Below are 17,266 nucleotides of genomic sequence, written 5' to 3'. Positions count from 1 at the left end.
AGTATATTTACTTACTTAGTTCATGCAGTTTACTGCTTCAGAAAGACCGTGTATTTGGTCAGCCTAAATAAAGAGTGAATGGGATATCTGAGTCTAAGTATTTGCATAAATCCTTGAAGAAAATGAAGTAATAGATAAAATATTTGTTTTGAATATTTTAGATATGAAATGAAAACAAGTGATTGATCTTAACACTCCAATTTAAATGCTTCAGTAAACAGGTGAAGCTTACTACCTGATTTTTAAGTTATGCTCTATGCACATAGGTATGTTTAGTGTAACACACATGTGCACCCAAATAAAAGTGTGTAGGTGTATAGTTTAATCTGTGGAGTACTTTTTAGGGCACTCTATTAAGACATTGAATTCCTATTCAAAAATATTGTCAGTTTTGTGAGCACAGTTTTGCCACAGGGTTTGGAGCAGGAAAGGGAGAGGAATTATTGGAAACAACTAGAAGAAGTATTTTATTGGAGACACACCCAGGCATATTTTTAATCTCAATTTCCAACTTTCTATAGGAAAAATAGCACAAGTAGGAGCTTAATAGGCCAGAAGAGAGTGTACTGCTTATCAACTGTCATACCGTTCCCAGTACATCTGCAATTATAGCAGTTTTAATTGTTTAAAACTGTTTAAAAAATGTTTAAATTGTTTAAATTTTAATTGCAATGATCTTCATGGGTGTTAATGTGCTTGCAAGTGTGTCCAGATCATTTTCCTGGCTCTCTTCTGTCGCTTATTTTACATCACTGTAGGTTATTTTCGTTCTATTGTGGTTTGTAGTTGTGCTTTTTTTTTTTTTTTCAAGTAAGTTTTTTCCATTTAGTTTTCTCCTAAGTAATGTTTGCATACTTGCATTTTCTGTTTTCCTTCTCTTTTCCAAGTCTACAAGGGTTGATTAAATGGATAGGTTGAATTTCTGTGTGTGCTCCTGAGGCACCTATGCCAGAAGATGCCATGGAATGGGGGGGAGACAATCAGAACAGCTGAGGGCTGCCTGCTCTGTTTGCTTTGTACTTCTGAGGTTCTTTGTATCTTGTTTATAAAATGTATTGAGTAAAAGAGTGAAATAGTGATTTTCAAGGCCCTTCAAGATGCATCTCTTTGGGAAAGCAGAAATGTGTATCCATCATACTAACGTGTTTCCTGAACTATTTTAAGCTAAGGGAAGGAGACTATCTCTAGTAAGTATTCAATGCTTGGCTTATTCCAAAGGCATAAAGCTACAAAGATTACAGAGGATAGGGTAATTGTTCATTATGGTCTTATAATTTAACAAAGAGTTTACTTTGAGGCTCAGAAAGATTTAAAAAAAAAAAAAATAAAGAAAGAAAAGGATGAATAAAAGAAAACGAAGAAGTGAGCAAATAAAAAAGAATGTTTTTAGTGAATGAGTTTATCAGCTGCCCACTTGAAATATTTCATTTTAAAAATTCCTTATAAGTTCTCTTCTACGCATTTTATTTGTGTGGGATTGATGTTGTAATCTAAAAACATTTACTTTAAGGACAGTGTGATTTTTTTCTCTATAATATCTAATATGTATAATAGCAACTGTTGTTACATGTTTTAGGTATTTTTGTGCATTTACAAAGTGCTTGGATGAAAGGGTGTTTTTTATATGATTTTATATGATACTTCTGACTTGGAGATAACTACATTTTCTGAATGTATGTGTTAAATGAAGGTAAATGCAATTTTAATGTTATTTTAAGTTAGGAAAGTCGAAATGAATTTAGTCCTGTTTAAGTGGAATTATTCAGTCTATGTGAAGATATGCATACCCATATAAATTAAAAAAATAAAATTACTTCTATTTATTTAATTTCCATAATCTTTGACCTTTTACCCTCTAGTGTGGTATATCACAGCTGTCAACTTGTTGTAAGAAGCTTCCTTTTGCCTTTGCTGTTAAGGCTATGAGGTAAAACAATTTGGAGGTGTATAGAGGGAAGACACCCTAGAATATAAGCTGTTTAAATCCATATATACACTGACCATCTTATGACTGGGGAAGTAGTGGAAGAAGATTCTGACAAACCGTGTTTTGTCACTTCAGATAATTGTATTCTAAGCTAGGATGCTTCTTGCTTCGCTTCTATCTTTCGAGCTTCTCAGAAACATGCATCTCATGATTTTAGATAATAATTATGAATTCCTTGTAGAGATGCTTGCAAGCAGAATTCAGTAGGAGCAGTTGGAAACACAGGTTGTGAATATGTAATGAAATTATATATTGCATCAATTCTGCTGCCTGTGATTGTTGGAGGATTTATTTAGTTGTTAGACTGGTAAATGTTTCATATTCACAGGTTTAAAATGTATGTACAGTTATCCAAATGTGTTTTAGATACTTTGAATTTAAAAATTAAAAAAATAAAATAAAATTTCTACCAAAGGAAATAAGCACAAAAAATATATCTGTGTTCATGTGGTACACAGAATGAATTTGCCAGTAGATTCTGAAGCTAGTTTTCTAAATAAATTGTGTTCTCAGATTGTCAAATGCTCTGTTAAGTAGGTGAGCAAATCATTTATATGGGAGGTACAATTTTAGCCACAGTGAAAATAAAGGCACTGCACAAGGCAATGAAGCTACAAGCAGAAATACACATATTGCAAAATTACATAAAATATAATGCAAATATGTGAAGTTGTGAAAATATATGAGGATTGAGGGAGACACAAAAACCTTCTTTATATACTTCTTTACTTAAAGAACTGGGAAACTGTCTAAGATGGAAGCAATCCAAACAATTCATCTGTTTACCATTCAACCATGAATTAATGATAGGAAAAATGACACTTAAAAAAATATTTAGCTTTGTGATTATAATTCTTCTCAACCTAGACATGTGGTGGAGATGTATTTGTTGGAGAGAACAATTGAAGTGGTTTAAAATTTGCTGAGCACTCTGTTCAAGGAATATTTGATGCTGAACAAAGATTAATGTTGTGTTTGTGCTTATGAAGTTCTACTCAAATATCCATTTGAGTAACAATGTATACATAACAACAACTTCTCTGAATTACAGTAAGGATCCATTTAGTCCAGTATCTTGGATCTTATTTTCTTTAGGGAAGATTACAAAAGAAGAAAAAGGGTATCCAGATTCTTGTATCGTACCTCCTTTATTTCTAGTGATTTTTGTTTTGGAGACTGATTAATAGCTCTTGATGAATGCTTTGCTCAAAAATTTGGTTGCTTTTTGGAGCCATTTGAAATTAACATCTACATCATTGTTTCAGAATTCTTCACACTTTAATGATTGCACGCTAGAATAAGTATGATTTTTGGACATTGTGCATGCTTTCTTTTTAGTTTATAATGTGTGATAAAATACTGTGAGCAACTATTCTATATTCTCAGTATCCTATATCCTGAGATTTTTTGAAGCTCCTGGCTAATCTTTGCAGTCAGCTGTTTTCCATTCTGAAACGTTTCATGTAAAAGCTGCTTGCGTGAAGAGCTTACCACATGATTGATTGTTCTTACGATGCTTTTTTTCTTCTCAAGTTTTACTACATTTATTTTTTTTTCCCCCAGGGGAAAGGACTAAAAACAAACAGTCGTCATGGATTTAGAGAGTGGTGTAGTAATGCTCTGCCTATTTTCTTTTATTAATGCATTGTCAAGGCTGAGTACATATTTGCATAAGGCTGCCAATTGTATTCTAAAGGTCTCTTACCGAAGCAATAACAACTTGTTCAGAGCCTATCTCTTTGTAGACAGGTTTTTTCACCTGCATTCAATACTTTGAATAACCAATTGCATATATACTAAACTTGGCAAAATAGTATCATAAATAATGTCTTTATGCAAATTTTTTCTTCATATCTAAATTATCTGATTACCTATTTTCCAAAAATGTTCTCAGAAATGTATTGTCTCATTTTCTTCTCTCTCCTGCTGGTTCAACATGAGGCAATCCGGATGGAATTCCACCAGTGACTTTTCTTCATATGAAACTTAAGAACAGAATTCTTCAATGGAGAAATGAAAAATCATTTCTAAAACCATGAGCAGATCTGATGCGGGTTGTTTGTTACAAAGTAGAACAAAAGTCTGCTCGGGCAATAACCAAAAGTGAGGGCCTCTATACAGACAAGTAATACAGCCTACTTTAAGTTCTGGTTTGTCTTATTTTTTCCTTCTACATGTAAATTACATCAGCAAATTGATTTATTTTTCAGTGTAACTTTCATTACTTCCATCTGTGCTTTTTCCACATTATAGACTACTGTAACTGGCTCATAACTACTCTTCAGACTGCAGGAAACTATTGAATAACAGCTGCATGGCCTTTCTTTTCTTGTAGAGGAAGTACAGTAGTGCTGTTATGCTTCAGGCTTTCTAACTCCCATTTATATGTCAGGTAATTTGATTGTGAATTACTGCCTTAGAATTTTGTACTGACAGAACTATTTTCCAGGTTGGGTTTTTATAAAACTCTGAATACATCCAGAAGTCTTAAATACTTGGAAATTCTATTATCACTCTAAGGGGGGAAAAAAAAAAAGATTTGAAATTTTGAAATAAAATGGAGCTGTACATTAAATAAAATTGGCAAATTATTATATTGATAAGCGGAAATCTTTGTGCATAAAACTGTGAGTTACGAGGGTTGCCAGCTCTCCTTTTATGATTCCTGTTTCATTATGAATTAGTTCCAGAAATATTTTGTAGTTTAAACTGCCGCATTTTAAATGTTTCATTTGAGGTAACTGCAAGTATGCAGTATTGATGTTCAGCATCTGTGTTTGCAGAGAACATAAGGAGCATTAAAGTTGGATCTATACTAGTAAAATGACTTGAAAATATTGATGCTAACTGTTAACATTTAAATAAAATGTTTTTGTTTGAGCTAGTCATATGCAAACACAACAAGCGTGTTGAAATTGATTTTTGTGTAAATTATCTTCTTTGGTTAGATAGATGCACCAAATATACAATAAATAATGCCAGAACCAATTATCAGTGCTTCAGCAAATTAGCCTTTCCATGTTACATAGGTAAGACAGCTGTATTTAACATAAACTTCAGTTTTTTTGAAATCTGTTTTCAAGAGGAAAACATGTTATGAATAATAATGAATGAGGATGCATAAAATCTGGTTATTCCTAATGTCCCTTATCATTCAAATTTGGCTCTTAATAATTTAGAGTAAGATATACATTTTTCAATATGCAAGTGAGCTCATGACAAATGTTGGTTTTGAATCTGTTTTCAAATAAAATAACATTATGATGTTTCTTCTGTTCTTCGTCAAGGCTGCCTTACATATTTGTGGTCTTGATTCCAAGAAGTTTTGAGACTATTACTAACTATTCAAAGGTTAACCTGAAAAACTGAATAAGGAAGTAGTCTCAATGACCACATTTATCTTAAGATACTTTGGAATATATCATAAAGGTGGAAAAGTTTGGACATCCACTTTCACTGAGACCCAAGGCTGTATTCTTTTTTATGTGAAGGTTGCTGATTGAGAATTTCAGATTTGGTACTGGGTTATGTTTTATATTAAATAGCGCGTGGACACGGAAATAGTAAATCAGAATTGACTGTATTTGCTTATGACTTATGTGCTGCTGTGATCTAGGCTTGCTTCTAATTGAGTAGCTAGAGTGTGATCAGGGTTTACAAGCTTATGTAGTGTAAACACAGTGAACACTTAGCTGAACTTTGTATATTGGCAGAGCTGGTGTATTTGAACCAATTTTTACTCAGTTTGCTGAAAAAGACATTTTATAATATTTTAGGCACTATGTCCTCTGCTTCCCAATGATTTAAAACATCCTGTGGTCATAAAGAGTTTTAAAATGCATTGCATCCTGGGCAACATATCAACAGAAGCTCTGGATATTTATGCTGCCAGGTACTAGACTAATGGAAAATAACCAAGTTTAAAACTATCTCAAATAAAAGTAGAGACATGGATAGTGCAACGTGTAGCTTGCATGGTGTTATGCATAGCAATCTGCAGCAGAAAGGCTGCTATTCCAACTAAGCAAGGCATTGTAGATAGCTTAATAGCCAACAGTGGAACCCTTTTTATATCTGATTAGTAAATTTGTCTGAGATCCTGGTTATTTAGGTAAGACTGTTGTTTATGTCAGTTGATTTAAAATACAGTAACTGGAATTTAGGTAAATGATAGCACTGTGGAGGCAGCTGAAGAATAAAAGCACAAATGAGACAATTTAAAGCAATGATGGCCATAAGGAGAAATAATTTTATTAAGCAAAAAAAGATGCTGAAGACTGTAATTAGCAAATACACCCTCAGAACCTAGAAGTTAGAGCCTTACATTTGTCTTTTCTTTTGACTCCCACCAAATGCATTTTTCAGTGTTAAGAATGCAATGTACGAACATATGTCCATACAGATTGTTGGACAAGAAAGGTTTCTTAGCTATAGGTGTCATATTATGTAATTATGACAACTACAATTAGAATAAATCATTACTTACGCATTCTGAAGGACATATTTTATAAGCAGTGTGGCACTGTAAATGAGAGTGTTGATCATATTTTTCTGGACTGCTGTGGTTTCTGTTGCTTTTAGAATTTTTTTTTAGTATACGGCTATTTTAATTATATCTTGCCCATTTGAATATAGCCATTAAAATGACATTGAAGTCTGAAAATGACAATAAATTATTAAGAAATTATTGTTTCATCTACTCTGAGATCCTCTTCCCGAAGCAAACCCTAAGGTTTTCATTTGTTACAGCTTTATTAGCTCAAAAGAGACTGCTGTGTAATTTTGAGTGTATAATCTATAAAAGCTCTACATTTATATCGGTACTTAAACCTAAGGTATTGTATCTGACTATTTTCATATCAACAATTTATGTAGCATGTATCAGATCAAATTCTAGCCCATCTCTTGGGCTAGACTAACTTGGAAATTTCCCTTAGGATTCATTGAATGATGCAGAAAATCTGTTACAGAGCATATTGGGAGAGATGTTAAGGTTGAAGAAGCAGTTTCAGTCTGGTGAGATGATAGAAATGGGACGGAGATTTATCTTTTACCAGCTCATTCACGGTATCTCCCAGAAGATGGAAATTCATAGAAGTTTGAATTTCATCTTCTTCTTATGGTGAAAGGCTTCTCTGTAGCCTTTCAAGTGCTACAAGTGCTGTGTCTCCTTTAGTGGTTTCCCCTGTGGCAGAAAAGTTTGAAGCCAAACACTTCATGAGTTGGCTTTCCTGGCCTGTTTCCTTTGAGGCTAAAAGAAATTCTCCTACAGATTGTATGGGCTCTGTAGGCTTTGTGGACTCTCATAACTAGCCAACCTGTAGGGTGAACCCTTTTATCTGTGCTGTTGTCACTGTTCTCAAAGTGAAGTGATGATACATCATCATCATGTTCAAAACATTCTCCTATTAACATTCCAATTGCATGAGAGTATCAGACAAAGCCTGATATATATACGAGTGTGTATGTACTATTTTCCAGTGCAGCTTTAGGTAGACTTGAGTGTTTTATCTTTGCAAGTTTAATATATTTGTTGTCCAGAAAGTAGTTCTATGAATTCGTGGTTGGTTCAGGTGTTGATACAATGTCACTGTGATAGAATCGTCACTTCAGAAACTCAGTGAATATATGTGGATTCTTCCCAGTGCTGATAACATTGCACTTCTGATAATTCTTGATCTAGCACGATGCATTAAATGAGGTGCAGCCCATACCTACATAGAAACAGCTGTACACAATGACAAGGGAGTCATAAATAATCAATGACTCCTTGTGCTTCCATGAACAGTGTTTCTGAAGTATTTTTTAATGATTCTAATGCCCTGCAGAGCAAGTGAGAATATATGTTTTATTGATTTTTATGAAGACTTAAGTGAATCATTATAGTCCTTGTGGCACTCGACTTGAGTCCTGTTGAGCTCTGTAGTCTGTGCAGACTCAGGAGAAACACAAGGGACCAAAGAGCAGTTTAATTGAACGGACACAGGAAGTAAAATTCGTTTAATTAAACAATTAAATGTAAACATTTACATTTCTTCCTCAGTGTTTAATGTTCCTGTAAATGCCAAGCCTTTGGTATGGAAACTGACTGTGGTTTTTCATATCAATTTATGGCTTTAAAAAAAAAAAAAAAAAAAAAAAAGCAGCAAATTCCAGTTAGATTGATACTACTCTGCCAGGAGATCAGATTACTTTTCTTCCATTATGTTAAAATAGTGAAAGTAGTACATTATTTCTCATAGTTCTTCCATTAAGCTCTTTATTAGCTTAAAAATAATCATGATCTTGTTGGGCTAAGGGAAAATTTCCATCCCCTCACTTTCTCCACAGTCAATAAATTTTGCAGGAATCAATACCTCCATAGGTTATTTTAATGACTGTGGTTTCGTACCTAACTTTACATCTCAAAGACTAAGCATTAGTTTTAATTTAGAATGAAAGGACGACTGTGGTAGTTGTACTCTGTAGATTTTTATTTTTAATTACACTAGAGGCCTTTAATCTATCACATACTCTTATATGAGTGGCTGTGGATTTAGGAGGTGAGGTTTCCTTCCCAGCTTAATTTTGTAGCAAACCGTGGTGTAACATCCTGAAAACCAAGCTTACAAAATGCCGTTGAAAGGAGGTGAGGGAAGGAGTGTTAAAATAGACATTATTTAAGAAAATATCTTAAATATTCAGGTTTCAATCTGATAAACTTAATCACAAAGAAGGGGATTTAAGGTGTATGTACTTAGAGGATTCTTCATGAAGAGTGCAGTGGCATTAAGAATGAATAGGTGACAGATGAAAAAAGTTGCATTCAAACTATAGGACACAACCATTTTAATGGTACAAGTAGTTAAGCTAAGATCCTGTATTTGGTCATTTAATTTACTTTTCATCATTTAATTTACTTTTCATTTTTAATATATGCTATAAAAGGTGTCATATATCTGTTATTTTTAATTTACCAAATGTTTATACGTGACGTTACTGTTTCAATTGTGATGAAAACAACCTATGAAGAAACTAGAATGCTTTCTGTTGCATTCATTTTTTAGTTCATCCTATTTAATATTGTGTTTATTTTTCAATATGTATATTCTAATTCTGTTCCAGGAAGATCTGGTGTTGATACCAAACAAGGAAAAAAAAGTGTGTCTGTATATATGTGTATATATATATAGATATGTGTGTGTGTGTATATATATATATATATAGATAGATATGTGTGTGTGTATATATATGTGTGTGTGTGTATATATATACATGCTGAGTTCATTAAGCTAGGCAATCAGGTGAAATATTTTACTTCATTCTAAATTCTGAAATTTTGAAACATTCTTAATGTTTCTAGGTATTTGAATAATGAATGACATGTATTTATCTTGAAGATATGCTTTAATTTCTTCCATGAAATAAATGTAGCACAACCTATCAGTTGTTCTCTATTAAATCTTACTGACCAGTATCAAAAATAAAACAGCTTTTGAAGCTTTTTTTTTATTTTGTTGAAGCCTTTGCTTCTTTTCTGTTACGGTTTCTATTAATTTTCTTCATGGAATTAGTTTCTATGGGACTTCCTACAATTATAAGCTGTTATAATATTACTTTTAATTTACATTTAAAAATATTTTCATCTTCCTTGTTAAAAAAGGAAAAGTTGAATAAATATTAATTTAAAGAAATATCTTAAGATCCTTTCTTTTTGAAGAAATAATGGAATTTTGAAAGTTGAGAAATAGAAATCTCTGCTATTCTAGCCTTAAAGCTGGAAAGAAAACATCTTGAATTTTGATAGAAGCTCTGCTGCTGCGTTAAATAGCAGTGACTCAGTTATTTATGCTTGTGCATGTGTGGCTAATAGAACTATGAAAGCAGGTCTTTTGATGTTTTTAATAGATCTTTGAGATTTATAAATATTAACATATTGATTATGAAGTGGTGCACTACATTTTCCTTAAGTTGTATAATAAATAATTAATACAGCATTAATTATATTGTTATAATTCTATCGCACAGATAGAGAATGGGCTGCCCAGGGATGTGGTGGAGTCACTGTCCCTGGAGGTGTTCAAGAAATATTTAGAAGTTGTACAGGGGGATGTGGTTTAAGTGAGAAACACTGGTGACAACTGAGCAGTTGGACTGGCTGATCTGAGGTCTTTCCAACCCTGGTGATTCTATGATTCTATGATGTGGATTGATCTGAGCTGATCACTGTGAACACTCTTGCAACATGAGTAGGAATTCAGGCTCATCAGCACCCTGTTCTAAGTGAGCTCTGTACTACGTTATTTTTGTGATGAATGGACAGACATATTGTTAGATGGAAATCATTTGTACAGGAAAAAATACTATTTTCAAGTTTTAATTAGGGGCTTTTCACTTATTTGCACTTGAAAAATATTCTTTCCCTGTGATAAATCATCTGGGATGATGGAATTGTTGAGATACGACCTCTGGAATGCTTTAATTCTGGTCTCTTGGTCCTTTTTTTTTAATTTATTTTTTAATTTGAAAAGCCAATCAAAATGCTTATTTCTGGAAGAAGTATGTTTTGCGTCTATAAACATAATATTTACGTTTATAGAAAATAACATCTGTTCACAGCAAAAATGATTTTTTCTTTCAATAGTTTAATTACTGAAAAGTGAAATTCTGTATACTTTCTTCAGCTTAGCATACCAGGATCATTTCGAGCTTTGCCAAAAGACAAACTTTTTATCATTTAATTTTTGAACTGACAAAGTTAGACATGCTAATCGTGATGCATGCTGATTTAAAGTTGCTTTTAAGAACAGCAAAATGACACTGATGAAAAGGCTCTTGTTATTTCATTTTAAGAAGGTGAGATCACTGCCAGAAGAGGGAAAAGGCACTTTGTGTAGTTGTATTCCAGATGTTACAAAACACAATATCTTAGTAAGATTTGACACACCCAAATAGCAGCATTTCTGATTTTTTTCCACTGTTAAGTGGAAGAATTAGCTCATCCTGATGTTCACTGAAAATATTTCCATTTAGTGTTTTTTATTGCTAGTTTTTATCTTACTATTGATCAACTGTAGAGTTGTAGAATTTTTTAAAATGAAAACTGCTATTCATAAAATTCCTTATAGCAAGCATTATGAGTCTCAGATTATTTTACATTCTATTTTATTCTCTTTAGTTCTTTGAATTCTTCCTGAAATTTATCAGCCTATACATATGTTGTATCTAGACTAGGAAGTTTTAGGGCTGGTTTGTGTTAATTTTGCTAAGCTTATATACAGTTATTGCTCTAAGGTGTTATAGGTCTTTAGGATCTGTAATAACTGAGCCACAGGCAAGGAGAACCTTTTTGTATCTCTTGAAAAGCAGTGACTTTTGCATATCCTTCCTGGTTACGGGCTACTTTGTTAATGTCAAAAACTTTGTAGTTAACTACAGTAAAACAAAAGGCCATAGCTAATGCCCTATGACCACTCATTTGAAGTTAAGCTGCATTTTATACACTTTCCATTAAGCTCAGAGCTTGCAATAGTCCGTGGACATGAGCCATAAATGAATTATTAATGTCATAAAATAGTAATGCCATTTTGTATTTTGATTTTGGAATATAATTTTCACTAAGGTAGCAAATGCTGAACTTTGCATTTAATACATGTCTCCTTATCCACAGTTGCATTCTAATTAAAAATGAGAATAAAAAGAACTGGACTTCTGTATAAAGGCATCCATAATAATACTGGAACTAATTGGAAACAGACTTTGAAATTTTGTAGAATTTAAATTAGATAACTCATTTATCATGTGAGGGTTAGCATTTTTCATAATCATTTTGTGGTAATCATTTAATGACTACGCTAAATTAAGTATTGGCTTTGGAAAACACAGATAATTACTGTTATAGATCACCATGTTTATCTACCTTTTAAGGTTTATACACACAGAATTCTGTAAGAAAATATTAGTATGCTGTTGCTGTCTATCAGAAGTTTTGAATCATTCAGTAGTCATTCAGGTGTGTTTCAAGAAGTCTGGATAGCAGTGTCACTGAAGAACCATGTCCTATGACACACAAGCTGAAATGCTACAGATGACTGAAATACATTTTTAAAACAACAGTAGATAGCTCAATATTTAACTTAATTTATATATTCTCTTTTCAGTGGTTTAACAAATTGCATCAGGTCATGCATTTAGGGGAAAAAAAATGTCAGTCATATTGAATGGTGGACAGCATTATGTTCCTATTGGAAGAGAGAAAAAGGGCGTTTTTGAATTTTCTCTAAATAGAAAACAAATATTTTTAAACGCATAAAAATTGTTCTTCTGAAACAATGCATTTTTCTTTCCTGAAGCTATTGAAATGCCTTTCTTTTTGCAATTTGGAAAGGAAGAAAAAAAGTTTTACACTGAACAATCTTTTAAATTGTGTTAATTAAAAATTGTTTCTTTTGTGAAGCTAACAGGCACCAATAATCTTAGCTTGCTCATAGGTTGTTGCTTTGCTATAATGGGAAGATTAATGTCGCTCTTTTTTTATGTAAGAGTCCAAATGTGTTATGGGACATCAAAGTCAAGAGTCTTTCTTTTAAATAAATCAAAAGTGGCTTACCTGATATTGTGAAATAGCTTGTTAACACTAGCAGTTTTTAATGCGTGGTGAACTGGAAATGTTAAAAGTAGATGTTGAGTATTTGTGGCTTGAGATGACTCATGCTTCAATAGAAGTACTGTATTTAATTCATGTTTGTCAAGCATTACATGATGTTATATTCTTTACTCCTGGCTGTTGCTGTATTCCATCTTCATTGTTGCTGCTGCTACTTGGCAGACACAACAGTTACAGAATAGATGCTGTGAAATGCTCTGGTTTTTGGTTCATTATTTTTTTCTTCTCTCTGTACTTAGGAAAAATTTATTCAAGCACACAGCTGTTTTTCTGGCTCTGGGTTTCTCTAGCTATTGTAAAAGAAATCATGTTTGACCAGAGAAGCATAGTGCAAATTCTTTTTACGCTGTTTTTTAGAACTGACGTAAACGAACGTGTTTTGACTATGATTAATGAGTATTCTGTGACTCATATGGAAGAGAATACTAACATCAGTTTTATCAGGAACTTGTGCTTTCACAGTCAATGGAAATCCTCCATAAAAACTGGTATATCAGAAAAGAAAGCTCATACCTTAATTTTATGTTCTGAAAGCAGACTTCACATTTGTCTATTCCCACTTCAGTCTTGTATCTTTTGCACACTGTGTTCCATTAATATTTTTCTTTTCTGGAAATGAATGACTCTTAACAGCAGTATTGTCACATTAGTTAAATGAAGATGCTGGCTACTGTACTGCATTGGTCTAACTGTTAAATAACTTCTGGAGTCTGATTGTAGATACGTTCTGTTATGTTTGCTGTAGTCTTACCTCTCAAATTCATTTTCATATTAAATGCTTCTCTTTATGGAATCATGCTTGTCAGTCAATTTAATTGAAATGCCATGGTGACCTTTATTTGAAATGCTCTGAACTTCCTGTGGTTTTTGGAAAGTCTTTTTTCTTTGATTCCAATTAAAATTATTTATAAATTATCAGCTGCATACTAATTAACCTTATGAAACTGCTAGCAAATTAACCTTACAAACAATATATCTTTTGCAGAGGTAGTTCAGCTGAGTTTGCCAGAAGATCAAAAAATAAGCACTACTGCAGCAACAGTAGGACAAAGTGCTGTCTTAAGTTGTGCCATCCAAGGTGTTCTGAGACCTCCCATCATCTGGAAGAGGAACAATGTCATTCTGAATAACTTAGATTTGGAAGATATCAGTGTAAGTAAAAGAGTTCTATTTAACAGTTCGTTACAAAACCTTTGCTCAAAGAACTGAGAACTGATGTTTAACTGATTCCTACTCAATATGTTTTCAGTCATATGGCTGTATATAAGGAAAACAAAACAAAATAATAGCAATAAAATGCCTACCAAACTCTGTTTTTCTTTGAAATTGTTTGCAAAACTCTTGGTGTTAAAAATAATGAAAACATTTCACTGACCAAATGTTTAAAGGTAGTAGGTACGACAGCATAAATGTATGAAGACAAAACTGCAACTTGGTATTGTACATTCAGCACTATATAGGCTTCAAATATTTAGGAGAAGTTAATGTTTTAAGGAATTAATTATTTTTTAGCACAAGTAGGTCATTGTAATAAAGCACAGTTCATTGTAACAAAGTGTAAATAGATCACTTTTGTAATATTATCTTCTCATATTTGAATGAAAATATACTTTTACCTTAGTACAACTCCTACTGCAAAATTGGTTGTTTTGATCATTCCTCTGTATATCCAGCAGACTGAAGGAATTTCCACTGAATGTCAGTACAACTTCTAAATATATTGTTAGGAAAGTATCTGCTACCTAACTTTGCCATGACCTCCAAATATGGAGGGAAAAAAATGAAACGAAAAACAGATTTTATGGTAGAGCTCTCAAAACAAGTTTTCAGCTGAGTTTTATTTCCTTGTATGTTCAATTTGCTTTGGCCATCATCTTATAGTACAAGAATTACAAAATGTGGACCAACATAGGGTTACACTTGCTCGGACTAGTATGTGTCTGAGTTCAATGCAGCACTTCTATGTGTAGAGTATCATCACAATCAAATATTTCATTTTTTTTTTTTTTTTTTTTAGTGAATGCTTTTATTTCTAAGGTGGCATTTGTACTAACATGTAACCTTCATTTTGTTTTACTTGCTGGTTTTATATCAGATTTGTTCATAAATTTAACTCCTGTGGAGTAATGCTTTATAAAATAAGGGGTGGTTTCAAAACTCAGCTCACTTGAGCGGTAGTGTTTAGCCATTGCAGAGGCTTAGGATACCAGCGTGCTCTGAAAAATTCCTTTTATATACTCATTAGTTTAATTATTTTAATAAGTATAATCATAGTTAGATGGTATCCCGAAGTGCATTAACGAAGCGTGGAGGATCCTAGGATTCCAATGAAAGGCCACAAAGGTAGTAAGGGGTGTAGCGCATCTCCTGTATGAGGAAAGACTGAGTAAGCTGAGTCTGTTCAGATTGAGGAAAAGACTGAGGGGATTGGATCAATGTTTATAAATATCTAAAGGGAGGCTGGGAGCAAAAAGGTGGGACCAGGCTCTTTTCAGTGGTATGCAGCGATAGGACAATGTTTAATGGCCTAAAACTTGAACATAGGAAGTTCCATACAAATATGCAGAAGAACTTCTTTATGGTAAGGATGATGGAGCCCTGGAGGAGGTTGCCCAGAGAGAGGTTGTGGAGTCTCTTCCTACGGAGATATTCAATACCTGTCTGGATGCCTAACTGAAGGTTAGGGCATCTGAGGTTGAAGGGAACCTGCTTTAGCAGGTGGATTGGTTTCAATCTCTTGAGGTCCCTTCCAACCCCTGCAGTTCTGTGGCTGATATTCAAATGTGTCTTACCCTTACTCAGCAGTTTCTTTTCTGCAGAATTTTTTAGCATTCCGTAAATATTTGTGATGGTCATAAATAATGATTTTGGAGTTCTTTGCTCACCACTTGTAATTAGAATACATGCAGTGAGCTGTAGAAATAGGAACACGTAATACCTATATAGGGAGAAATAAAAGGGAAATGAATGGAAATGATGAATGTAACAACTTCGTTTTGGTTTGAAACGTTCTACTGAATGTTTTTGCAAACATGAAAAGAGCAAGTGTTTTCAAAGCTTGATACAAACATCTTGAATATGAAATTTTTTTTTAAAAAAAAAAAAAAAAAAAAAAGCAAAAAACCACAGAAAATATTCCAGTAGGGAGTGCACTAGGGAACCACTTGGAAATGAAGTTGAGCCTGGGAAAGTGCAGAAGGAAGTTGTTGTTTTAATAAAGTTCATCTTTGTGTTTCCTACAACCTAAGTTACTAATTATTTTTTTTTTACTTTAATTGGTTATAAATTAAGCTAGTTTTCCAGTAGATAAAGTCTAATTTTCCCATAATGGTAGTAAGGAGGCAGTCTTTACCTGCAAATTTTTTCATTCATGTTACTTCCCTTTTCTTTTTCTCTCTCTTTGATATGGAGGATGAGCAAGTGCTGACTGGGAGCTTGCTTATTAGCTAGGGCCAGCCTACTGTGCTTCTTTGTTAGTTAGAACAGCTGGAATGCAGTCCAGTATGGATTTTTTGAAGACTCATGGAGTGCCTAATTTGAAGTCAGTTTGAAGTGGTGTTTGGAAATCAAAAGCTAAGGGAGAAAATTAAAATTGCTAGAATTGGCTGAATTTTTGTACATTCAGTAAGAGTGAAAGGCCATGTGACAATGTACTGGCTTAACAACCATAAACATAAGCAAATAAATAGACCAAGCAAAGAGGTGATTCCCAAAAGAAGGTCGACAAATTGCGCCCTGAGAGAATTTGCAAGACAGCTAGAATATGCTGTGGAAGTAAAAGCAAATGAGGGATTGCTTATCTCTGGAAAAAAGCTTAGTATTCATACCTGCACAGAGTGGAATTATTTAAGAAGTTTAGGGGTGAGCTCTGCGTGTATATTTTGTGTATGGCTACAGTAGAAATGAAATGGAGTAAATTTTTCCAGTGACAGAAGTATAGTTCTGAAGGTGAATGTATCATCATTTCTTTATATACCGTAAGAAAATCATAGAAAAATGGAGTGCTTGAAAGTGCTTTTTGAAGAAGAACGTTAGATCTTAGTCCATTAATATTAATAATTATGATTCAAAGGGAGTGACAGATCCAATATCCTTGAGGTGAGGCATTAAAAATATGTAGCACTTGAATTAATGTAGGTGATACTGATCTGATATGCAGATAAGCCAACAAACAGTGGAAGAAAGAATTGATGGAGCCTGGAAACAAAGCACGAACAGAAACAATAAAAAAAGATTGGGCATAAAGACATTAACTGGGTCCCAGAGTCTCTTTTCTTCAAAATCTGTTTTATGCATTCCACTGTTTGCACTGATTTGAACTCACGCTTTTTATTTCCTTTAAGAAAAAATTCTCCTTGTATTTCTTTGGTCATTCAATAATATTCTGAAATTAGATTATCAGATACTCTTATAACTTCACATTTATTTCAGGGTTCTTATGTAGTTATTATTCAGTATCTGTTCAAGCAATGTAGTAAAAATAAAACCTTCAGGAGAAGAAAAATAATTTGACAAAACCGAATTATTTTATATTTCAATATGGGAAATTATGTTAGTACTTAAATATTGACTTGTAAAGAACAAATGCAGAGGGAATATAGCGTGTTTCAGTTTGTTGCATTTTAACTACCAAA

The 17,266-nt window shown here is 33.2% G+C and overlaps 1 protein-coding gene across 1 annotated transcript in view; it reads left to right on the top strand.

Annotated features, from left to right (window-relative positions):
• Window positions 1–17,266, top strand: part of FSTL5 (follistatin like 5) — a 238,833-nt gene that overhangs the window by 157,626 nt on the left and 63,941 nt on the right. The window contains exon 7 of the mRNA XM_042871332.1: window positions 13,618–13,784. Coding sequence (XP_042727266.1) covers window positions 13,618–13,784 — 167 coding nt within the window. The remainder of the gene's footprint in view (window positions 1–13,617; window positions 13,785–17,266) is intronic.

This window comes from Lagopus leucura, unplaced genomic scaffold (assembly GCF_019238085.1).
Source record: "Lagopus leucura isolate 7727_CA_CO unplaced genomic scaffold, USGS_WTPT01 Super-Scaffold_100004, whole genome shotgun sequence".
NCBI lineage: Eukaryota > Metazoa > Chordata > Aves > Galliformes > Phasianidae > Lagopus > Lagopus leucura.
The sequence above is the reverse complement of the archived record's forward strand: the minus strand, read 5'-3'. Positions and strand labels throughout refer to the sequence as shown.